The sequence below is a fragment of the Desmodus rotundus genome, chromosome 13 (assembly GCF_022682495.2).
Source record: "Desmodus rotundus isolate HL8 chromosome 13, HLdesRot8A.1, whole genome shotgun sequence".
Taxonomy (NCBI): Eukaryota; Metazoa; Chordata; class Mammalia; order Chiroptera; family Phyllostomidae; genus Desmodus; species Desmodus rotundus.
In genome coordinates, this window is record NC_071399.1 from 25,081,347 (window position 1) to 25,106,273 (window position 24,927).

Below are 24,927 nucleotides of genomic sequence, written 5' to 3' on the forward strand. Positions count from 1 at the left end.
GTACAAGTCTTTCGCCTCCTTAGCTAAATCAATTCCTAAGTATTCTTTTCAATGCTATTATAAATGAAACTTTGTAATTTCCTTTCTCAGAATGTTCATGTATAGAATTACTGTGTAGTGTCCTTTCTTTTCACCTTGCAGTACCCCCTTGAACATTTCCTGTGCAGGGCAGGCCTAGTGGTCATGGACTCCCTCAACTTTTGTTTGTCTGGAAAAGTCTTAATTTCTTCCTCACTTTTGACGGACAGTTTTGCTGGATATAGAATTCTTGGTTGACATTTTTTTCTTTTAGCAGTTTCCATATATCAGTCTGCTGTCTTGTGACCTCCCAACTTTCTAATGAGAAATCTGCTGATAATCTTATTCAGGATCCCTGGCATAGAATGTTTCCTGTCTTCCCGTTCCAACACTGTCTTTTGAAAGAGTGATTGTGATATATCGTAGTATGGGTCTCTGAATTCATCTCACCTGGAGTTTGTCGAGCTTCTTAGATCTTTGTCTTTCATCAAATTAAGGAAGTTTTTAGCCGTTATTTCTTCAAATATTCCCTTTGCCCCTTGCTGTCTCTCTTCTCCTTCTGGGGTTCCCACGGTGTATATTTTGGTCCTCTTGATGGTTGTGTCCCACAAGTCCCTACGGCTCTGTTCACTTTTCTTCAGTCTTTTTTCTTTTAGTTACGCAGCCTCGATAACTTCCATTGCTCCATCTTCAAATTCACTGAATTTAGCTTCTGCCTGCTGAAATAGGCCTCTGAATTCCTCTAGTGAATTTTTTTCATTTCAGTTATTAAAATTTTCAGCTCCAGGATTTCTTTTTGGGTTTTTCTTTAGGTTTTATGTGTCTTTTTGTTCACCATCATTTCCATTTTTTCCACCATCATTTCTTGACTTTCTCCATATCTTCCTTTACTTCTTTAAGCATTTTTAAAATAGTTGTTTTAAAGTCTTTGTCTCATATATCTACCATCAGGTCTTTCTCAGGGACAGTTTCTGTTGATTTTTTTTCTTTTGAAAGGGTGGCACTTTCCTGTTTGTATGCCTTGTGATGCTGTGTTGAACACTGGCCATTTGAATCTAATAATATAACAACTCTGGACATCAAATTCTCCCCCCTCTTCGGGATTTCCTGTTTTTGATATTGTTTTTGTTTATTTGATTGTTGTAAGCTCAGTGCCAAGGTCAACCTTAGATAGAAACTTAATGTCTTCGTAGGCCTTTCCTGAGCCTTTCCCAGAGCACATGCGTCACATTCTAATTTTATCTGTATGCAGTTGTGTTTTAATGTCCTAGTCTTCAAGTCTGAGTCCTGAATGGGGAAAAGGCCAGAAATAAAAGTGAGAGAAATGGGCACCAGCTCCTCAAATCCCTGGAAGTCACTTCAACCAGAGGGGAAGGGACTTGCAACAATGGCAGGCAGCACAGCAGCAGTGGTGGGCCACCTCTGTGTCTTCATCTCTGTGATTAGAAGCAGCAGTCAGAGCACAGACCCTCAATATGGGGAGGGCAGGTTTCTTTTTGCCCACCCTGGCTCCCACAAGCTGTGTGCAAGCTGTGGCAGGGACATTTGCCATATGGCAGGCGGTGAAGAATGTATAGCTGCTGCTGTGCTAAGAGCTGAAATTGACCCAAGTTAGCTGCAGTTTACCATTCAGATCCCCGGGAACTTGCAAGCCCTCAACAGACTCCAGAGTTCCAAAGCCGTCGCATCAGACAGATTCTGCCAATGCACTCACGTAGGTGGAAAGACAGGTGCCTGGTGCTTCCTACTCTACCATCTTCCCATAATCCTCCAAAACTTGGTTTTTTAATGTATCTAATCAACTAACTCTGAAAGTATTCTCAACTTGTAAAAAAAAAAAAAAAAACTTTCTTAAAAAGCAAAATCAGTACTCTTTACTTATTTAGCAGACTTGATTTCCAATAACTTAGCTGTTTCCAAAAAATCAAATAGTCCTTCCATGACTGAAAACAACCACTGCAGGTGTTCAAAGGAACGTACTGTGAATTCTGAAGGCGATAATAGTAACGTTTGCGGTATTTACTATGGATCAGGCTCTTCTACACTCTAAGTAAACGTGTAAATCTTCACAGCAACCCTGTGTAAGGAGAAACTAAGGACTTGGAGTGTGTGAAAAAGGTTACTGGCTCATCCTCCCAGTGGGATGCTTGATCTTTGTAGGGTACAGCTCATGCCTTTGAGTAGGCTCTGTTACAACTGTAGAGGTAGAAGTTAATTTATAGAAAACTGATAATAGAATATTTCCTCACTGTTATTACATAAACTATTGCTGTCCTTGGGAATGCAAATGAACTTTGTCCTGTAGAAAATAATAAAATCAAATCCACATGTGAACCTCTTTTTAACATTTTCCTGGTTCTCTCATGAAATAGTAAGTTAAATAAAATTTTTGGCACACATTCATTTTATAATTGCATGAGACTCAACAGTTCCTACTATATAAGTGTTTACAAATAAATTTTAATCTTCATACATTTAGAAGGTAGGTAATATTGGTATCCTCATTTTGTAGAGGAGAAAACAGACTAAGGTACTCAAGGCCACATAGCTTACTAGGGAGAGGAGATGGGATTCAAACTCCGGCGAGACCGGAGCTCCAGAGTTCCTCCTCTCGATTACCTTGAAGTATTCTGCAAGTAAATGCCACGAAAGGAAAGACGTTCCAAACATGTTTTGTGCGACGATAGCTTCACAGGTAAGGTTCAGTCTCTTAAAGACTCCTTAGAGGAAGTAACCACTACCATTCACATTACTTTTGAGAAAGTGGCATTTTTCTTAACATAGCAGTATTTTCTGCTTTACGCAGATTGTATGCTACATACCACAATGCTTACAGGTGTTACCCAGCCTGTTAATACAAGGAAAACCATTCAAAATAGATTCAGCACACAATTATTTATGTCTCCCTTCCAGTTCTATTAGGTTCTGTGAGAAGAAGAACAAAAGTAAAACTACTTCTGCCCCCAAGGAATTTACAAAAATCCTAAGTAGATTCCCTAAGTGTAAATCTAAAAATAGGAGATTGTTTGGCTGAGAAAAAAAATATGTCTTTTAACAGGACTAAGAAGGTTGAAAGAAAAGATTTTCTTGGGTTCAAAATGGTGTAGATGAGAGAGTTTTAAGCCTCTTAAATGGGGTCTGCCATGGGACCCAAGTTGTTCCAGCTCAAATGTAAATTTTTAAAACTTCAAATTGGTGCTCCTCTTATCTCTGAACCTATAATTTTCTTCAAATATAATTCTGACCTTTTAATTGCCTCTATTAAAAATCTTCAGTGGCTACCCATTACCTACAGAAAAGGCAAGGAGTAAAGGAGATTGATATTCATTAAGCATCGGTGTCCTAGCCAGTGGGCAGATTGCTCTCCACAAATTACCTTTTTAATCCTCATAACCCTGTGAGATAAGCACTAGCCTCGCCATTTACGCCAGCTTCCCGGTCAAACTGACCTTTCTCTTTCCCTAAGTGGTTTCTCATCTCCTTTTTATAGTTACAGTTTTACTATTTTTTCCTCATTAAAATCCCACCAAAATTACTTGGGTAGTGAAGTAAGGCATACATAATTTCATATTTGTAACACTGGGACAAACTAGATGATTTGGGCACGCCTGCAATCTAGCTTCCAAAACAGATCGTAAAAATAACAATGAAAATGGCATCGGCCTTATCTAACCTCATTTGTTAACACAGATGTGTGCTGCTCACTCAGCTGTGTTCGCAGGTGTGGGGTCTCCCTCAACTTCTGCCTTCCTCATTTTTATAATAGGTCATCAACTTTGCCATCTTGTGTCTAAGGTTTTCTAATCTCCAATCAACACCACATGTCTACACTCCAGTGAACTCAGTCCTGAATAGGCTTCTAACCACAGCATGTCAACAATTTAATAAATGAAAACAAGAGAGAAACTAAGGGTATATCACCAGTCCATTTCTCTTGTCTCCCCAAGTTTTATTTCTGTATCAAACTTGATCCCAGAGAGCAGTATCCCAGGACAAATATATTAGCTCTTTGCTTTTTGCAAAAACAACAGCCATGTGAATGATATCTCCGTATCTTCCAAAAATTACAGTTGAAAACTATCCATTGCATTACCTATTGTTTTCTTTATGAGGATCCATGTAATAAACTTTTCTCAGAACTTAGTGCAAGTAAAAGTTTGTCTTTTCAAACTTGTGATTCATTTTATCGGAGGAATCCTATTGGTCCCCCTGTTTAGCTCATGTGAGGGAGCTCAGAGCCCATTACGATGCTCACTGCCTCACCCCAGCTTCCTGTCACATTGCCCTGGGTCTTTCCTTTAATAGTCTCTGATCTCGTTTTTATACCGACAATTTTACTATTTTATTTTGACTTAATTAAAAAAGCTTCCCCAAATTTTGGGAGGAGTTAGGTAAAGGTATAATTTGGGCACGTGTAATCTGGAGTTCCTAGTTTTTAAATCATGTATGGGAGTGAGCCAGTTCACAGAATACAAATCCCTAAGTGAGGCACGTAAGCAAAAGCGGTAGTGAAGGCAAGGGTTGTAGTTAGTGTCTTATCACTCTAGCATTTAAGAAAGAGTGAATGGGTCAAATAAATAACCATACAAGGTGGTATTCTGAGTGTAACTCCAGTCTGGTAAGTGACCAGAGGGTCAGACATTGTGGTATGCGCTGTGCATTCAGAGGAAGAAAACCCTGACTTGAAGCAGCGTATTGTCTAATAAAGGGGGCCAACAAGAACACAAAGCACAGAATAATGTTTCTCTAATAGGAGGATCAGGCATAGGGTATCATGAAAGAATCTAGGAAGGACTGCAAAGATGAAGAAATCACAAAAGCTTCCCAGTAGGGATGGTGCCTGAGCCAAGACTTAAAACACTAGGGGAGTGAGCCAGTCCAAAGGATGGATGAGGGGATGGCTATTTGGGGCAGAGATGCCATAAGCAAAGGCACAGAAGCTATAGAGCACATACAGCGTTCGGGGCACTCCAAGGAGTTGGGCATGGCAACAGCTTAGGATCGGAGTTGGGGTGTGAGAGGAGGGCCACTTCCTGTCCTCTACAAACCTTATAGGAAAACTGCAAGACTCACGTGCAGGTGTGTTCTCCCAGTCAGTGCTGTGTCTTACGGCTTTTCTTATTTTGACCTTTATCATGAGAAGTAGTCAGTTGAATACATAGTCAATTTTCTTTATGGTTTGTGCTTCTTATGTATTACTTTAGGAGCTTTTCTCATCCCAATAAATGTTTTCCAATATTTTCTTCCAAAACTTTAAAGTTTTGTTTTTCACGCGTAGGTGTGTAAGCCACCTAAAATTAATTTGGGGATATGGTGTAATGTAGGAATTGAAACTTCTTCCCCTGTGGATAGCCGATTGTCCCAGTATCATTTATTGAATAGTCCCTTCTTTCCCTCATTAGTCTATTAATTTGTTCTGGTTCTAAAATCACACTGTTCTCAAAGCAATATCTTTTACTTTTAACTTCGTTTAAATTACTAAAATATATGTTATCGTGAGTCGTTTGGAAAGAAAAGCTGAGAAAACAATAAAAATCACCTAAAATCTCACCATTCTAAAATAACCACCCATAAAATATCATTACGTATGCTTCCTTTGTGATGCTACAGTTAAATGACTGTGCAAAATGATAAAATGTATAGAAAACAGGCCTAATGAGAAAATAAATTCTTTAGCTTAAGTAGGGGAGCACAGAAAAAATAAAATATCTCCTTAAGAATAAAGAATTTTTAGAATAATGCTAAATAATAGTTCATTTTTTTAAAAAGGCCTAGCAAGAATACAATTGCTTCTGTCAAAAGAAATGTGATCTATGCATGAGTCAAGCCTCTGGACTACCCAGGAGACAAATAGCCAATGAGCTATAGACAGACTGTTCGTATCCCGTCCCCAAATTCATGTGTTGAAACCCTAACCCCCACATTGAGAGTATTTGGAGGCGGGGTCTTGGGAGGTAATTAGGTTTAGATGAGGTCATGAGGGTAAGACCTCAGTAATAGTGTCCTCTTCTTTAAGAAGGGGAAGCGACCAAAGCCGTCTCTCCTCCGTGTGAGGACACAGCAAGAAGGCAGCCATGTACAGCCAGGAAGAGAGCTCCCACCAGAACCCCTCATGCTGGCATCCCGGCCTCGGACTTCAGCCTCCAGAACTGTGAGAAATGAATCAGTGTCTGTTGTTTAAGTCGCCCAGTCAATGGTATTTTGTAATGGTGGTCTGAACTAAGACAGCAATCAAGGGATGCATGGAATTTCCATCCCTGGGAGACTCTGGCAAAGGTGTGGCTCTGCCCTCTATCAGAGAGAAGCTGGGCCTCCTTTACTGCTTGTCATTCATGGCCAACCAAGATGCTTTAGACTCCAGTGACCTTTAAGGGGAAGCTGCCTAATTTTGGTGAATTGGCCATGACAGCCAGGAGCCTGGACATGATGACCAGTGGGGAGACCCTCAGTTTGTATGTGGTCATTGGAGACATACTAGATCTGGTGACTCAATTTGGTCCTGGTTTTTAAGGGACAAATTAGTATTGTGGGATAAAGAATTCAGGAGGAAATGGATAGGAAATTATTTCATTGAAAGGAAGAAGGAAGGAATTAAGTATTTCTTAATGAATAAATGTTAAAAGACCAAAATTTCCTAATATTATGATTAGAAGGAGGAAAGCAATGGAAAAGAAACTGAGAATCTCATAAAAATCAAGGTGTGTTTCTAAAGCAGAAATTGGCACTCTCCAGAACATGTAGAGAGAACAGAAGTCAGAAAAGTGACAATTACAAAGAAGGACAAACCTAGAAGATTCAAAAATTTTATTTATCTCCAAGGAGCACATACAGAGGGCCCAGAGACATATGAAAAGATGCTCAGTATCACTAGCCATCAGAGAGATGCAAATAAAAACCACAATGAGATGCCACCTCACACCGGTCAGAATGGCCATCATAAACAAATCAACAAACAAGTGTTGGAGAGGATGCAGAGAAAAGGGAACCCTAGTGCATTGTTGGTGAGAATGCAGACTGGTGCAGCCACTGTGGAAAACAGTATGGAATTTCCTCAGAAAACTAAAAATGGAACTGCCTTTTGACTCAGCAATTCCACTGCTGGGATTATACCCTAAGAGCCCTGAAACACCAATCCAAAAGAACCTATGCACCCCAATGTTCATAGAAGCACAATTTACAATAGCCAAGAGCTGGAAGCAAGCTAAGTGCCCATCAGCAAATGAGGGTATCAAGAAACTATGATAGATTTACACAATGGAATTCTATTCAGCAGAGAGAAAGAAGGAGCTCCTACCCTTTGCGACAGCATGGATGGAACTGGAGAGCATTATGCTAAGTGAAATAAGCCAGGAGGTGAGGGACAAATACCATATGATCTAACCTTTAACTGGATCATAACCAACGAAAGACAAAAGCAAACAAAATATAACCAGAGACATTGAAATTAAGAACAATCTAACAGTAGCCAGAGGGAGGGGGACAGTAGGGAGAGGGGTTTTCAGGAACTACTATGAAGGACACATGGACAGAACCAAGGGGGAGGGTGGGAGCAGGGGAGGGAGGTGGGTTTAGCTGGGGTGGAGGGGAGTGGTAGGGAGAAAATGCAGACAATTGTAATTGAACAAAAATAAAGTAATTGAAAAAAAATAAGTAAAAATTTATTTCAGTGAGAGGGAAGAGAGGGAGAAAGAGAGGAAGAGAAACATCAATGTGCAAGAGATACACAGTTCGGTTGCCTCTTGCACATACCCCCAACTGGGGACCTGGCCCACAACCCCAGCATGTGCCCTGACTGGGAATCAAACCAGCTACCTTTCTGTTCGCAGGTCAGCTCTCAGTCCACTGAACAACACCAGCCAGGGCCAAACCTAGAACTTTTTATGAAGAGACCTATATTGTATTATGAAGAAAAGGCTTTTTTTGTCATCCAGATAACAAAATCCTGGAATGGTCCTCCAAAGAAGGTTGTAGAAGCTATGGTCTTAGAAATGCCAAAAAAGTAGTAGACATTTTTCTGTCCTGAAAGGTTTAAACACTTGCTTTCCTCACGCATGGGAAGGACTGGACCAGAAAATCCCTTGAACTTTCTTCCAGTTTTCAATCTGCCTGAACGCAGCAGTATTTTGCAGATTGATGCACAGTCCCACATGTGCCTCTTTCAGAAAATTAGCACCAGTTCCTCCCATTTGTGATGTGCTTTTCATTTTTCAAATGTGTTGACAAGGAGAAGCATTCAATAAAATGATTGTGGGGTTTGGAGTCAGAAAACTAGGCCTGAATCTGCATTTTTATTAACCCAGGAACCTTGGGTAAATTATTTTCTATAAAATAAAGATAATAATGCTAACATAACAGGCTTGTTGCAAGGAAAAAGTGAGATGAGGTATGCAAGGCTTTGGGGAATTCTAAAATATTTTGCATATATAAATGGTTCATTCACTTCATCTTCCATGATACATTGATGTAGACAGATACCACTGTCCCACTGGGGGTGTATCATAGCTTTTCCATAATCACCAGGAAGTGATTTGGCCAAGGTTGGAACCTGTCACTTCTGTCTCAGTAAGTCGGTTATCTTTCCATGACCTCCCGCTGCTTATCAAGCAGAAATGTATTCTGGCCTCGCACCCTTCAGATGGTGCTCACACACGCAATCCCTGCCCGACTGCGTGGTTTCCAGCTGTGTTAAATGGTAAGGTTGCTTAGTAGGTGCGAGATCTTTTCCAGTTCTAACTTTGGTTGAGCATGTTCTTCTGACTCAAGGTCTCTTTGTGGGTGAAAAGCTTCTAGAATCTTTGAGACTTTTGCATATGCGTGCATGCACCTGTGTGTTTCTGTGCTTAACAGATCTGGGAGGTCAAGGTGTGCAGGATGAATGCACACCATCCTCATAAAAGGTCTGAATAATTGCCTGAGGAATTGCTCTTTCGGTCTTACATTAGCTTTGATCGTGGTGCCGGGATCACGCTGATCTAGATGCTTGGCCTTGGCCAATAGAAATAGAGAAAAACATATGCTTACACAATGTAGGTCAACTGAAATTCTAGAGCTAATTGAAAGTACGAAGAACAAGAGAAAAAGAAGATAAATCTAGAAAAATGCAATCCAGCTACTTTCTCTTCACCCAAAGTAACTTCACACTTAAAATAGCAAACAAGCAGATAATAGAGGAAAAAACACAACTATAACAGACTGATATCAACAAAGCAAAATAGGGGCATCGATAAAATTATCAACACGGGTTTCAAGGCAAAAAGTATAAATAGGATAAAGAGGTTCACCATCCATTGATATAAGATAAAATCACCAAGAAAATATAATAGCACGCAGCCTTCACACACCAAAGAAGAGAGTGTCACAATAATAGAAATCATAAGCTGTTAGAGAACATACAAATTAGAGAAAACAGTCATCATAGGAGACTTGAATACTACTTTCTCAGAATTTCAAGATCAAGTGAGAGAACTTCAAGTGAAGAAAACACTTCCTTTGTAAGGAAAATTTGTTTGCATATGAGCCAACAAAGAAAATCTCAATAAAGTCCCTAAAATAGAAGTCATAAAGACCACATTTTCTGAATGCTAGAAGTTCAACCCCACGAGGTCAGCAACCTTACCAATTTTGTTGACCTTAGCACCTGTGCACCTAACACGTGCAGCACATTGTAGGGGTCCGTATTTGTTGTATAGAGGGGAAGGAGGAAAGGAAGGATGACACACAGTACAATTCAAAAGCATCATGAAAAATATATCCTCTTCCCCAATATAATCCCTTAGAAATTTGAATTACACTCTTAAAAATAATTCCTGTGTCAAGAGGAAATTAGAACCTATTTAGAAATAAATGGAAAAAGAGCACCGTGTATAAAAATGTACAAATTTTCTTTGTGGAAAATTTACGATTTTAAATGCATTTCTTGAAAACATAAGAGACTAAAAATAAATGAGATAACGTATTCTACCAAAGAAGGTTGAAACAGGAAGTAGAAAAGTCAAAGGGGAAATCCTAAAATGAAAACAGAAAATAATAAACTAAACAACAAGAAAATCACTGCACCTAACAAATTAAATAAGAAAATCTCAAGTTTGGCCCTGGCTGGTGTGGCTCAGTGGACTGAGTGCCAGCCTGCAAACCAAAGGGGTGCTGGTTCGTTTCCCAGTCAGGGCACATGCCTGGGTTGAGGGACAGATTCCCAGTTGAGGGCATGTGAGAGGCAACCACACATTAATGTCTCTCTCCCTCTCTCCCTCCCTTCCCTTCTCTGGAAATGAATAAATAAAATCTTATAAAAAAAAACACCTCAAGTTTGACCATGAAAAAGGGGAAAACACAAATAAGAATATTAAGAATAATAAAAAGACAAGAGCTAACACAGAGCTTTCTTAAACTTAAAAAAACACTACAATTAACTTCATATCCTTAAATTTAAAGTTTAGAAAAAATGTCTTATTTTTTAAAGATAATTCGAAGGATCAAAACTAACTCAGGAAGAAGTAACATCACCTTGGTTGGTCCAACATTCGCAAACGCACTTCCCAGGCTTGTCTTGGTTGATTTTGTTTTAGTGTCTTTAGCCATCCAAAATTTCTTCCACCTTGAAATCATACAAATATTTTCTTATAATTCTTCGTTACAATTTGTAGTTTTTAATTAAATTCTGCACTTATTTTTGGTGTCAGGTAGGAGACAACCTTTATTTTCTTCCAGGTAGATAGTCCACTGCACCAGCATCATTTATTAACCTAAGAGCTACTCCTGCTTCATTAAAAAAAGTGTACAGATGGCTGACTTTAAAATTTGGCAAAAGATTTTAATATACATTTCACTGGAATACATTTCATTTCAAAAGGACATGAAAATGGTCAATAAATATATTTTAAAATATTACCATTTTTTGTTTAAAAATAAAACCAAGACAATCATGAGATACTGTTTTTCTCCCATCTTATTGTCAGATATTTTCAAGTTTGATCCATTTTTACTGATAGTAAAAGTTTAGGGAAAAGGGCAAACCTTAAAGTTTATTAGTAGAATTATAAACTCATTTGGCCTTTTTGGAGACAATTTGGCAGTACTGTTGTCCCACCTTAGCCACAGAGGATATATTCCAAGACCCCTGGTGAATGCCTGAAACCACAAATAGTACTAAACCCCATACACACTGTACACGCAGCACCTGTATACGTCAGGTGTTCCAAGCATCTTTCAAGCACAAGCTCCTTTAACACCCTCCATAACCTTCCAGTGCAGGTACACTTATTACTGTTGTCAACTGACAGATGGAGAAGTTGAGACACTAAAAGGGGAAATAACTTGCCCAAGGTCAAATATCTAGTTCGTGGTGAGAAGGAATTCAAACATCAGCTGTAAGCTACATATTCTATGCTCTTAACCATGATATTTGCTCTCTAGAAACTTCAGTTTGGACTAAGAGTCTGAGTTCCTTTCTGTCTGTTGGCTGGGCACTCCCACAGGTTCTGTGTCTAGATATTATAAACAAAATGTAAAAATTCTCCCGCCGCTATAAGCTCTAAAGGTACTAGTGCCTGAATGTATGTTGATAGCACTCCATAACATAAGACTAATAAATCAATGAACAACACTGTTGAATGCATCACCAGTATCACATAGGTCGTGCTACAGGCATTGCCTAGCACAACCACACCCAAATATCCCCGCTCTGTTCTGCACCCCTTCTCTGACGCTATCCAGGAATCACTGGGGCTCTGTGGACCCTGGTGGCTGGGCACACTAAAGGTTCTCTTCTCTCTGTCAGCAAACCTCAGTTTTTGTGCTAATTCCTGCAACTCGCTGGGTTTGCACCCTGGTCTTTCCTTCACCCGAGGGAGAAGTGTCACCTCCAGAGCTGGGCACCGCCACAGAGCATGAATGCTGGAGAAAATGCTTCCCTGGCCTGTGGCAGGTAGAAAAGTGTTGTGACAAACTGGGATTTAGGAAAATCCTCCAGGTGTTGTCAGAAGGGGTGGAGCCAGAGGATTTGTCAACGAGGACTTATCTGTTTGATTAGCCTTGGTAGTTAAATAGTAGGTGGGGCCGGCATGTTTCAGAAGTCCTAGCATACAACAATTATTATCATGGTTTTCTAATTAGAATCAGCCTAATGAGGTCCCAATTAACCCAATGTCATCTGTTCCCTGACTGACTCACTAATCCAGTAGTGATTTAGTAATGATATTCATGTTCCACCATCTCCTTTTCGTTTTTTTGGCTAGAGTAATTATTCTTTACATATTTTACATAATAAAGGTAAAGTGACGTTTAAGACAACCCTCCCTAAAAAGATTCACACCCAGCTGTAAAATAATATTCTCATAAATAAGTTGTCCAAATATAGTTAAAAGCCTTCCACTTAAAGATCATGTCAGATGAACAATCACCAAAGGTCACGTCCAGTAACAAAGGAGCCATTGTGATCTTACCCTAGAATGGTGAAGGCAGGCGGCATCATGTGGGACAGTCTGAGGAGATGCTTGAAGGTGAGGCCTCAGAGACACCGGACGTAGATGGCCTTTCTGAATGGTTCACCACTAAGGAGGGGGGAGGAGAAAGAGCGGTGGTTGAAGAGGGGTCCAGGAAGATCAGGTGAGAGATTTCTGTGTAGTTAGGGAAGACTTGAGACTATGTAAATGCGCAGGGAGGGATTCAGTTTGTAAAGAGAGGTTAAGATGGGGGCAAGATGGGAATATTGTGGGTGATGAGCTTAATAGAAAGGAAGAAATGATGAGATCTAGATCACCATTGGAGGATTATAGAAATTTCTTTAAATATAATTAGAGGAAATTGGGAAGCAATGGAAGTTAATCAGAGATAGTTGCAGATTTGTCAACTATAGCAGGAACATTTCAGTTTAGTAGTATTTAACAATTTTTCCATGAAATAGCAGACAAAGTAAGGGATAGCGAACATATGTGAAAGAAAAAAGTAGAGAAAATTTGAAACAGGCTTTAGGCAAAATTGAGGAGTGCAAATGCCAACACATAAAAAGAAAGTAAAATTTCCAGGTATTATATATGCTCCCCGATGAATCCAGATGATTTTGTATATACAGTGGTATTTATGTTCAGTGGTACAAAAAATCATGCAGTTATCTTAAGACCAGCAGTAGCTACGGCACAGCAGATAATCAGGACCTTCGGATTTGAAGTTTTACAAGGCAGATATGATGAGTGGTAAGGAATTTTGGACAATTCCAGGGAATTACTGAGATCATAGTCCACAGAATCCAGGATTGATTGGAATGTGTGTTACGAGCCGTTGAGTCAGCTTGGACTCCCGGCAACCCTAGGGATGAGTGATGTCCACAACGTCCTGCCTTCAGCAGCTCTGCTCGGCTCCTCTACACTCATGCCTCTGGCTTCTTTTATGGAGTCAGTCCATCTCCTATTTGTTCTTTTTTTCCTGCTGTCTTCTACTTTCCCCAGCATTACTGTCTTTTCCAAAGAACCCTGCCTTCTGGTTGATAAGAATAGGAGTGAAGAAATTAATATAAGAATATGGTGACCTTGCATAACTTTTGCAATCTTGAAGAATAGGTATCTGTTATATGAGTGTTTTAAAAATACTGCAATTCAGAAATTTGTAGTGAGTGAATATGTTTTCTGAATTATTTATCTTTGAACATGACCAAACTTCTGGGACATGGGAGTGAGTCACTAAAAGTGGGTTGGTTGGTGATGTAACTAGGGATTTTAGCTCTAAAACGCAAGTGGTCAATGGATTAACCAAATGAATAGTCACATAACACAGAAGAATGGTAGGATACTGGACAGAAAAAGACTGGGGACTGTGTATCATCAGGGAGTACCAAGACTCAATCAGGTGCAGTTGAGAGTGACACTGGCAAAAAGGGGATATAATTATACTCATAAAGGCGAGGGTCTTATAAGATGTTGGAGGAGAAATAATCTGGAGTGGGTTCTGGGTTTCCACACAAATATGCTCGATGATGTCCCAGGATGCTGGTCAGATCTATCCCCACAGGGAGGGCAAGATCTGCAAATAATCCTAAGAAGTCAGACTTCATTTATCATGTAGATCCAATTTCACAATTTACTTTTTATAGAGTAAATGGAAAGGAAATATGATGGTCAAGACTTCACAGAGGAAGCATCGTGAGTGGGTAAACCAATCGAAGCCAAAGCCTGACTTAAGCATCTCCATTCCTTTGAGGATGTCCAATTATATTTTCAAGAGGCCAGTTACGAAAATCACATCCCACCCAGGCAATGAGGTCAGATACCATCAATGGGAGGAAACCTTGGACAAGCCCCAACAGCTGTGCTGGCAGAAGAGACTTCAAGGACTCCAGGCTTACAGCAGCACAGGACAGCTGTTAAGTCCCTTCGATCTTACCAAATCCTTGCAAAAACTTGTGCCTAACCACACAGGTGAGTCCCTGCCAGGTGATCTCGCAGGTAGTCCTCATGGCAGCTCCATGTCCAGCCCCACCGGGTCCTCTCATTTGGCAGACATGATTCCAGGAGCTGGTCTGGGTAACCCACAGCTCCCCTGCAGACAATTCTTGGTGACGGAGAAAGATATCCGGAAACAGGAAAGGAAAGTGAAAATGGCAAGAGAGAGACTGGCAGTAGCACTGATTGCAGACAGACTTGCTAGCGAGGCAGAGAGAATGAGGGACCGAGAAGGACATCCTGAAAAACTCTAGGGGAAACAAAGAGAAGACAGTACAAATAAAATGGAGCACGGCATTTTATTAACAGCTCTCTGCGGTGTCCATAATGTTTTCCTGCTTTGAGTTTTTTTTTAATGTACCAATACTTTTCCTTATTACACTTCTTCGTGTGACATAGAATATATAAACAGTGATCTTTTTGAGTCAAGAGATCTGGTTTCAGGTGAGGAGAGAAAGATCTTTCCTTTTCATTTTTCTTTGCTATGCGTGTTATTTGTACTTTAAAGTCAACAGAGAGTTTTCGAAGTCATGGGGTTACTTAGTGTTTTCCTTTCACAGTCATGGAGTAAAACCCACCCAGTCAGAATGGATATTCTCTTTGTGTAATGTTCTAATAGAGTCCAAAGTAATATTTTATTAGAGAGCTTTTTTATCTCTGTGTTTTAAAATAAGATATCTACTTCTAGGTCTTTACTTTTCTGCCCTTCGTTGCATGTTAATTCAGAGCTGTATATAATGAAATACCAGACTTTCTGTCACATTTTACATTCATGTGCATTTGAAATTTGATCATGAAGGTTGGCATGAGCCACTTGCGGGATCATAACATCAAGAGAGACTTTTTCAGCACCGCTGCTCTGACAATCAGCCTGTTGGGGTTTACTTGTCTGTCTGTCTGGTCAAGTGTATCGTGTTATCAAATCCTCTTCACCATACTAAATTTGTGTGACCTGTCAGCTTCTGAGAGGAATGCGTTAAACAATAATACAGTACCTACAGTATCTTCATCTTCCCTAACAAAGAATTATTTTTTGAGGGTATGTTTTTATTAAGTTTCGAGAGACAGGAAGGAAAAGAGAGAGAAACATCAATGTGAGACATCAATCAGTTGCCCCCATATGCACCCCAACCAAAGATGGAACCCGCAACCCAGGCTTGTGCCTGACCAGGAGGGAACCCGCAACCTTTTGATCTATGGGACAACACTCCAACCAACTGAGCCACCTGGCCAGGGCTGAATTATTTTTTAATTTAATCTTCTCTCCCCTGCTCTCCCATGTGGTAACCGTCTGGAATTTTAGTTAGAATATTTTTTAATATCTTATGTTCAAATTAATACTAATTTAGATACACTAATTTTCTTCTTTTCCTCATTATCACTGTTATATTTTTCTAGGTTTACATTTCTTCTTCCGATGTACATTCTTTATTGGTTCTCTTACTGAAGGCCTGTGAGAGGTCAACTTTGAGACTGTCTATAAGTGTTTTTATCTCTTTCTTTGACAGGTAGTTTGGCTAGGTATTTAAATTAGGTTCTTAGTAATTTTTTTACTTGTTATTTAATATTTCTGAGCCCCTTATTTTTAGCTATAAAATGGGAATAAAGCCCTCAAAGATGGTGAATATAACTGAGATAGTGCATGGAAGGCTTGCCAATCGTGTTGCTTAGCAGATGTTAAGTAGTCCAAAAGGACAGCTAACTGTTATCATTATTACAATCTTTAGAGCATTCTTGGAGAATGCCTGAGGATGTGAAGCTCACACCAAAAATGTGTGAAATGGGTAGCATTCGTGTAATTTTAATTCTTAGCCCTGGAGTATCTTCATCCGTGGTAGAGATCACGCGGACCATTCCCACCAGCCCAACTGCAGCGCAGCACAGCACAGCCTGCTCATGCCTGCGATGCTTTGGGCTGCTTATTGAGGAGCCTTTGCGAAAACCATCTAGTTGGATTCAATGCAGAGAAAGAGGAAAAAAGACGGAATTGTCTTTCCCATAGGTTTTCCCCCTGAGTTCTATTCATCTCTACATCCAAAGCAGACACTGTCTTTATGGCCTTGGTGTCACTTGAGGACTCAGGCTTCCTTCTGCCACTCCACAGAGGAGGTTAGGAAGACTATGTCTGGAATTCGGGAGCTTCTCTAGTGTGTTTCTTGGCATCACCATGCCCTGTGACTAATGTCAATGGAAAACTACAAAAAACAATCCAGGCAGTTTGACTAATAACCCTTCAGGGTCCCCCAACCAGGCAAAGAACCACAAAGTGCAGAGGTGCTGGACGAGGACAAAGGGAACGTGAAATGGGAAATGGAAGAGGATAGCTACCAATATAGCTATGAAAAGGTGATCAGCTGCAAAAACATATTTGATGGTTATGAGCATTTCTTATTTATTCTGTTATGAAAAAGTTCGAGTGCAATATGTATATAAATATATATCATGTAAAAAGTAAAAGTAAAAAAAGACCGCTGAGTACACTGTTGCTGCAAATGTGGGTCCCTTCTTGTTGACTATCAGTGCATGTTTGGCCACGGGGAACCCAAAGATACGAGAAATTATCCCTCCTGGCCACGTGGTGGGCACAAGACTTATTAAATATTCCTACACGTAGGGCTGGCTCTCAGGAGCCTCATAGTCTGGCAGGAGAAACCCATCAGACACCCCCACCTTCCTTCTGGCCCTGGACTGGCCCCGGTCTAGCCCTGGGTGCTGGCACTTCTCTTTCTCTTTGTAGGCAAAGTACAGCCTTATCTGTCTTTATTTTTGATAATCACTCTCCTGGATGGTTGTGCTACATCAGGAAGGTCCTGGGCTGCCAGCAACCAGGATTTATCCTCAGCTTCTGGCAGTCCCGAAAAGGCTTCCTGGCACGGTCTACCTGCTGAGTGTCTGGGTGACATTTGCAGCTGTCAGAAAAGTGGGAGGTCACTCAGAAGTGCCAAGCAATTCATCTGGCCCTTGCTCGTACAGGGCATTTCCTAGAGATAATGTTAGAAAGCAGGTGGTAAAGCTTTCGCTCCTGATCGTGGGCTGGGTACTGGGGATAAACTCAGAGCAGTGTCTGCTTTTCACCCACACTGATAACATTCAGTATTTCAATGAATACTAATACTCCTCGTCCCACCCTCCCGCCGCCCCCAGGACATACCCGCAGCACAAGACTGTGGAAAAAAACACAGCCATCCCAGGGGCTATATAATCTCAATGAGCTCGGGTTAAGCTGCCCCTACAGGTCTCGTTGGTAACAGCACACTGAGTGTGTAAGCTGGCGATTTTTGAGACCATGGACCTCAGAACCACACGGGCCCAGAAGTTACCCTGGGCAGCAAGGAAGAGTGTGGGGTCATTCACTGGCCAGGGTCATGATCTCATCCTGGCCACCCAGAGCTTACCCATGATCCATCAGGCCCAGCCAAGGAGGAATGGCCACAATGTACCTGATAGAGAGGCTGGCAGCCTTCTAGGAAATTTCTGCCTTGAAAAACAGTTGTATAAGTATAAGGAATTGCAGGACTTGTGGAAATTCTAGGTCGTAGGGAGCAGTGTTTATGGAACAAGGCCCAGCGGTAGCCTTAAAAGTTGTATCACAAATCATTTCCCTAATAAGAAACAAGCAGGAGAGGAACCCAGAGGTCATGGCCAAGGATCCCAGGAGGATTCGAGTCTAGGTAAAGGATAATCACAGAGCCATGAGGGGGGGCCTGAGGATGGAAAGTCCTGCCTCCCCTTAGTCCATTCGCCAGTGATCTTCCTTTGGCCTCATCCTCTCCACATGCACACGTTGGTCTTTTTTACATTGTTTTCCCTGCTGATGCACTTCCAGAGACCAGCCTAGAAAACCCTAATATTTGGTTAAAAGAAATTCAACAAGGGAAGGAGAAAATGTTCCCTCCACCTCTAGAGCTGTAAAAAGGCAGCCACAGTCCTGGGGCAGGAAGGGCTCCTGGCAACTGTTATTTTAAAAGAGACCTCCATTTCCAGGGGTTCGTCAATGCCTGTGAAAGCGCCCTCAACCTCTAAATCCCAGGGCTGCTGAGGGGCTGTCTCTGCCCTTGTCCAGGTTAAGGATGCTGAAATAAACCTGCCCTCTGAGTAGGGGGTACTTGGGGCTGTCAAAGCCAGGGAGGGGAGCTGGCCCTTCTCCCATCTCCCATATACAGTAAGCTGATGACTTTGCAAGATTTCTTAATTCCAAGAGGAATATGATCCTGAATTTCATTTCAGTGGGTACAGGAAGTAAAAGAACTATACCACAACACCAAGAATGTAAAAGAAACAGGATTCTAAGATAATATTCAAATCTAACACTTACTATTTACAACAAATAAAGATCACCCCTCCCCAATACGTAGACACATCAGGGAGATGGGGTAAGGTCAACTCCTCCCTCTTGAACTTCAGGGAACCCTGGGACGTTCATAATATCCTTCCCAGTAGAATTGGGAGGAGCTGATCCAGTGCACCCCAAGTGTCCCTGCTGTGCCCCGTTGCTGAGGAAGGGACTGCACTTGAGCTGGTCTCAGGACTGGGATCTGCCACTGGTGCTGGGATTTGTATCAGGGGCCTGGTGGCTGAACAGAAGAATCAGGTTATCTTGGGAGTCTCCCCAAGAATCACGGTCTTCCTCCCCACCTTTACTGCACTCTGCTCCAGGTCCTGGGCTAAGGCACAGTCAACGGTACCCCCATTTGCCCCTGACATGGGAGTGGTCATTTAGCATTGCCCATTTCACAGAAGAGGAAACTGAGTCCCAGAAAGGTGAGGTGAACCACCAGGACTGGTAGGTAGTGGAATTGGGATCCCAGCACTGGCTGTCCAACTCCCCAGGCTCTGGGCTCCAGCAAAGGGGGTACGGGGAGCTTGAGGCCAGAGACCTGATAGTCCAACGCGCTCTGGTGGCAGGAAGAACTGCTCCCCCATAGGTGTGCTTCCTGACTCGGAAGACAGGGCCTGAGTCCAGCTCAGACACAGCCTCCTCAGCTCTGCGGTCAGGCAGCCCTGAGCTTCACCAGCCCAGGGAGCCAGAGAGGCGGCTCATGTGGAACCTCCAATCACTCATCACTAAGATGGGCATGACATCCTGTCTGATTTAGGGGACACTGGGACCCCACACACCCAGTTCCCGCAACAGCCTGGAGGATGACAGACCAGCATGGAAACCATGACCCACTCATTCTGGCAGCTCCTCACCCTCCCAGGACAGCCCAGCAGCACCCCTCTATCCCATGACCAGGGCCCCCTGCCCCCACAAACTGACCCCGTGTATCAACTACCTTACTGTTCCTGTCAATTGTGACAAGATAGACTGGAATTTTTCAGAGAAACTTTAAGTGAGAAACTAGCCAAACCATATCCTGCCTGTCCACCCTCCCCTCTTCCTTCCCCTCCTTCCAGGCTCCTGCTCAGCCACTGGTCTTGGGTGCTCAGCTTTGTTAATTTTCAGAGCTCTTCCTGAGAGGAGGAGAAAGGAGGAGGAAAAATCAGGGAATATCATGGAAGGGGTTGAGTGCAATCCCTTTTATCTGAGAACTCAAAAGCCTGGTGAGAGCTTTCACTAGATCCCCTGAGCCCTGAGTTCTCCGTGAGACTAGGGAGGGGGACTCTCCTGTTGTCACCTGGGGCCTCTATTCCCATTTCCACTGAGCGGATCTACTTTGCAGTGTTTGTTTCAGTGCGCCAGTGAGATCCATTGCGATTAAGGAAACACTTGAAAAAACACTCTGATTTGACTCAACCCAGGGTCTGACATTTAAGGAAACTGATTCCTGAAGCAGAATAACTGGCCTAAGATCTCAGGGAGGCTCAGAGACCCCACCCACCAGGTGTCCCCCAGGGTCTGCAGCTTCCTAGGAATTCCAGCTGACCTAGAGGACAATGTCAGCCCTATAGGGGGTTCCCAGTCTACCTGGTGCTCCCATATGGAGTCATGCCCACCTGAAAAGTTGTCCCCATATATTTTTCAGGTGGGGAATCAAGGGGCTCTACACCTTTAAAAAGTTGAAATTAGCCCTGGTTGGTGTGGCACAGTGGATTGAGCACAGTCCTGTGAACCAAAGGGTTGCCAGCTCAATTCCCAGTCAGGGCACAGGCCTGCGTTGCAGGCTAGGTCCCCAGTTGGAGGCCCACAAGAGGCAACCACACATTGATGTTTCTCTCCCTCTCTTTCCCCTTTCTAAAAATAAAGAAAAAAAATTTTTAATAACATAAAAGGTTGAAATTAGAGGAAATTTAGATGTCATCCACTGGCATAAGACCTCCCAGAGGTCTCCTATTATACATACCCCTCAGAATTCTAAATGTGCATACCCTTTGAACTAATGGTCCTCGTTCTAAATATCTGCCATAGAGAAGTTCTCACAAATGTGACAGAAGAAGGCAAACACTCTGCTTCCAGGGACAGTATGAACACAGGGCACCTTCCTTATCAATAAGGGATGTTACTGAAGCCACCCCTGTTTCCTCCCACTTCCTGTCCAGCCTTGTAGTCCTGACTCCAGTAAGGGATGATCAGGAATAGGGTGGGTAGTCCCCACTGGGTATGCTGACAGGATTGGGGCTTGTTCTCTGAAATTAAAGCTGGTAGGAATCAATAGAAAACATGAGTAGCCAGCTATGAAGGTGACTTTACCCCTGGAATGTATTGTAATGTAGTTATAATGAAACAGGCTTTCTGAAATCTCATCCATGAGCCTCTGGGGAAAAAATGCAACTCAAGTCAGGGCCTACCACTGGGGAGGGAAAGCCCTGGAAGACCTTGTGGGTCAGGTCTCACAGTTATAGTGGACCTGGAATCTAGACTTCTTTTTTAAAAAGATTTTATTTATTTATTTTTAGAGAGGGGAAGGGAGGGAGAAAGAGAGGGAGAGAAACATCAATGTGTGGTTGCCTCTCACTTGCCCCCTGCTGGGGATCTGGCCTGCAACCCAGGAATGTGCCTTGAGTAGGAATCAAACTGGTTTGCAGGCCTGCGCTCAATCCACTTAGCCACATCAGCCAGGGCTAGACTTTTTTTTTTTTTTTTCCATTCATTTTTAGAGAGAGAGACATCAATTTGTTGTTTTACTTATGTATACCTTCATTGGTTGATTCTTGAATGTGTCCTGACCAGGGATAGAACCCACGATCTTGGTGTATTGGGATGACACTGTAAACAACAGAGCTACTCAGCCGGTACATGTACAACCACAGAGCTAGCTAACAGGGTCGAAAAGGATGCTGTTCATTAGTCATCTTTGAATTTCACATTTGTGTCTCATTGCTCACAGTACACTTTAAAGTAATATTTAATAGTTTTATAAAGCCTTATTTTGTAAATACCACACTGTGTTTATTGCCCTTTTTCGTTAAAATTGTTAATTTTGGAAATACACACATGTACTGTATGCCACAACTATAATCCTGTAATTCTTTTCTTTTTTTTCTTTTGACTTGTGATAATCTCCAAAAGAGAAAAGTGTCCCAGGACTCCCTTGGCCTCTAAGACAACCAGGCTAAGATACACGGGTCTAATTTATGACATTTTTTCCTGTCTGGGTAATGTTTTCATTCAGCGAACTCTGATAAATATCATTTTTTGCTCTTTAGAACACTTTTACTAATTTTCCCACACACCCCATGTATTGTCTACCAAATTTCATGCATTAAGTACTAGTTCATTTCATAGGTTTATTAAACATAATTCATCAAGTTTCTGGTGGTCTTCGTGAGTTTTCACTCATTCAACAAGCATTTATTGAGCCACCGCTTCATGCCAGACATTATGTTAACGATTGGCGATAGAAAGATAAATAAAACAAAACTCACAGTCCAGTGAGGGGAGCCAAACATACAAATAGGTTATCCCTAAAAATAAATAATGTCAGAGACACACTGACAGTGTTAGGGAAACATGGAGAATAAGCCCCTAAGGGGAAATCAGAGAAAACTTCCTGATGGAGTTAAGCCCTGAAGTGAGTTTCTATAGGTGAATATTTGCCAAAAATTACTGTTTATAAGTCAGATGGATAAAGACAAATATATGATTTCACTCAGATGCAGAATACATATATATTTTTTAAAAGAACAAACAAAACAAAAGCAAATTCAGAGGTGCAGACAACAGCTTGGTGGTCATCGGAGGAGAAGACGGGGGTGGGGAAATGGGTAAAGGGAGTCCGCCGTGGGTAACGGAGGGAAACTGTAGCGTGTACAGATGTCAAACTGCAACGCTGTACACCTGAAACTTACATAGTGTGAAACCGATGTTACCTTAACAACAAAAAACGAAAAAAAGAAAAGAAATTGCATTTCGGTTAGCTTAAGTGGCCTTTTTTATGTATGTGATTTCCACTGTAGATTGTGAATTACTTTTTTTTTACATTTTTTGATATATTTATTGATTATACTATTACAGTTGTCCCATTTCCGCCCCTTCACTCCACTCCATCCTGCCCACCCTCTCCCTCCCACATTCCCCCCCCCATAGTTCATGTCCATGGGTCATACTTATAAGTTCTTTGGCTTCTACATTTCCTACACTATTCTTACCCTCCCCCTGTCTATATTCCACCTATCATTTATGCTATTTATTCTCTGTACCTTTCCCCCCCTCTCCCCCTCCCAATTCCCTATTGATAACCCTCCATGTGATCTCCATTTCTGTAATTCTGTTTCTGTTCTAGTTGTTTGCTTACTTTTCTTTTGTTTTGGTTTTAGGTGTGTTTGTTAATAACTGTGAGTTTGCTGTCATTTTTACTGTTCATATTTTTTATCTTCTTTTTCTTAGATAAGTCCCTTTAACATTTCATATAATAATGACTTGGTGATGATGAACTCCTTTAACTTGACCTTATCTGAGAAGCACTTTGTCTGCCCTTTCATTCTAAATGATAGCTTTGCTGGATACAGTAATCTTGGATGTAGGCCCTTGCCTTTCATGACTTGGAATACTTCTTGCCAGTCCCTTCTTGCCTGTAAGGTCTATTTTGAGAAATCAGCTGATAGTCTTATGGGAACCCCTTTGTAGGTAACTGTGTTCTTTTCTCTTGCTGCTTCTAAGATTCTCTCCTTCTGTTTCATCTTGGGTAATGTAATTATGATGTGTCTTGGTGTGTTCCTCCTTGGGTCCAACTTCTTTGGGACTCTCTGAGCTTCCTAGACTTCCTTGGAGTCTATTTCCTTTGCCAGACTGGGGAAGTTCTCCTTCATTATTTGTTCAAATAAGTTTTCCATTTCTTGCTCTTCCTCTTCTCCTTCTGGCACCCCTATGATTCATATGTTGGAATGTTTAAAGAAGTCCCAAAGGTTCCTAAGCCTCTCCTCATTTTTCTGAATTCTTGTTTCTTCATTCTGTTCTGGTTGAATGTTTCTTTCTTCCTTCTGGTCCAAACCATTGATTTGAGTCCTAGTTTCCTTTCTGTCACTGTTGATTCCCTGTACATTTTCCTTTATTTCACTTTGCATAGCCTTCACTTTTTCCTCTTTTTTTGTGACCATATTCAACCAATTCTGTGAGCATCCTGATTACCAGTGTTTGGAACTGCGCATCTGATAGGTTGGGTATCTCTTTGTCACTTAGTTGTATTTTTTCTGGAGCTTTGATCTGTTCTTTCATTTGGACCTTTTTTTTTTTTTTTTGTCTCACCACACCTGTTATGTAGTAAGGGGCGGAACCTTAGGTTCACCAGGGCGGGGCAACCCACCTTGCCACGTGGTGACACTATGTGGGGGAGGGGTCTAAGAGGGAACAAGGCTGTTTGCCCCATTCTCTGCCGGTTTTCAGTCACTTCCCCTGCTACCCACAATCAAATTGGGCCCTTCTGGTGCTGATTTCTGGATGGGTGGGTTTGTGTACGTTCTAGGCCCCTGTGGGTCTCTCCAAGGAGCTCTCCTGTGAGGCTGGGAGTTTTTCCCGCTGCTGCGTCAACCCCCACAGGTGTTTTCAATCAGAGGTTTGAGGCTTTATTTCCTTGCGAGGTCTGTCTCCCTCCCCAGTTGTTCCTCCTGGTTTATCTGCACATGAATGTGGGACCGCCCAGTCTGCAATCTGCCACCTTGTCAGGTCCGCCAGCCATTGCCTTGTCACGAGTCTTCTCCACCCCAGCTGCCGGTCCCCGTCTCTGCCCCTCCTACAGTCTGGATGAATGTTTCTTCTTTAACTCCTTTGTTGTCAGACTTCCATACAGTTCGATTTTCTGTCAGTTCTGGTGGGTTTTGTTTTTAAATTTGTTGTCCTTCTTTTGGTTGTGCAGGAGGCACAGTGTGTCTGCCTACGCCTCCATCTTGGCTGGAGGTCAAGCCAGTTCTTGTTGGTTTTCTCTTTAGAGGGAAGTTTAATTGCCTTCTTGTGCTAAAGAAGTTTAGAGAATGTGCCCGTGAATGTTTGCATACTCTCGTGTGTGTGTGTGTGTGTGTGTGTGTGTACCCAATAACTGAGGCCACTATTTGGTTGGGCAAAGAATCAATCAACACTACTTTTGTTGAGTCTCTAACAGCA

The 24,927-nt window shown here is 41.9% G+C and overlaps 1 protein-coding gene across 1 annotated transcript; it reads left to right on the forward strand.

The window, feature by feature from the left end:
* The first annotated feature begins 14,119 nt into the window (after positions 1-14,119).
* On the forward strand, positions 14,120-14,713 carry MBD3L1 (methyl-CpG binding domain protein 3 like 1). The gene has a single exon (XM_024578820.3). It carries the CDS (start codon positions 14,120-14,122, stop codon positions 14,702-14,704), a length of 585 nt encoding a protein of 194 aa, XP_024434588.2. The 3' UTR covers positions 14,705-14,713.
* The last annotated feature ends 10,214 nt before the right edge of the window (positions 14,714-24,927 follow it).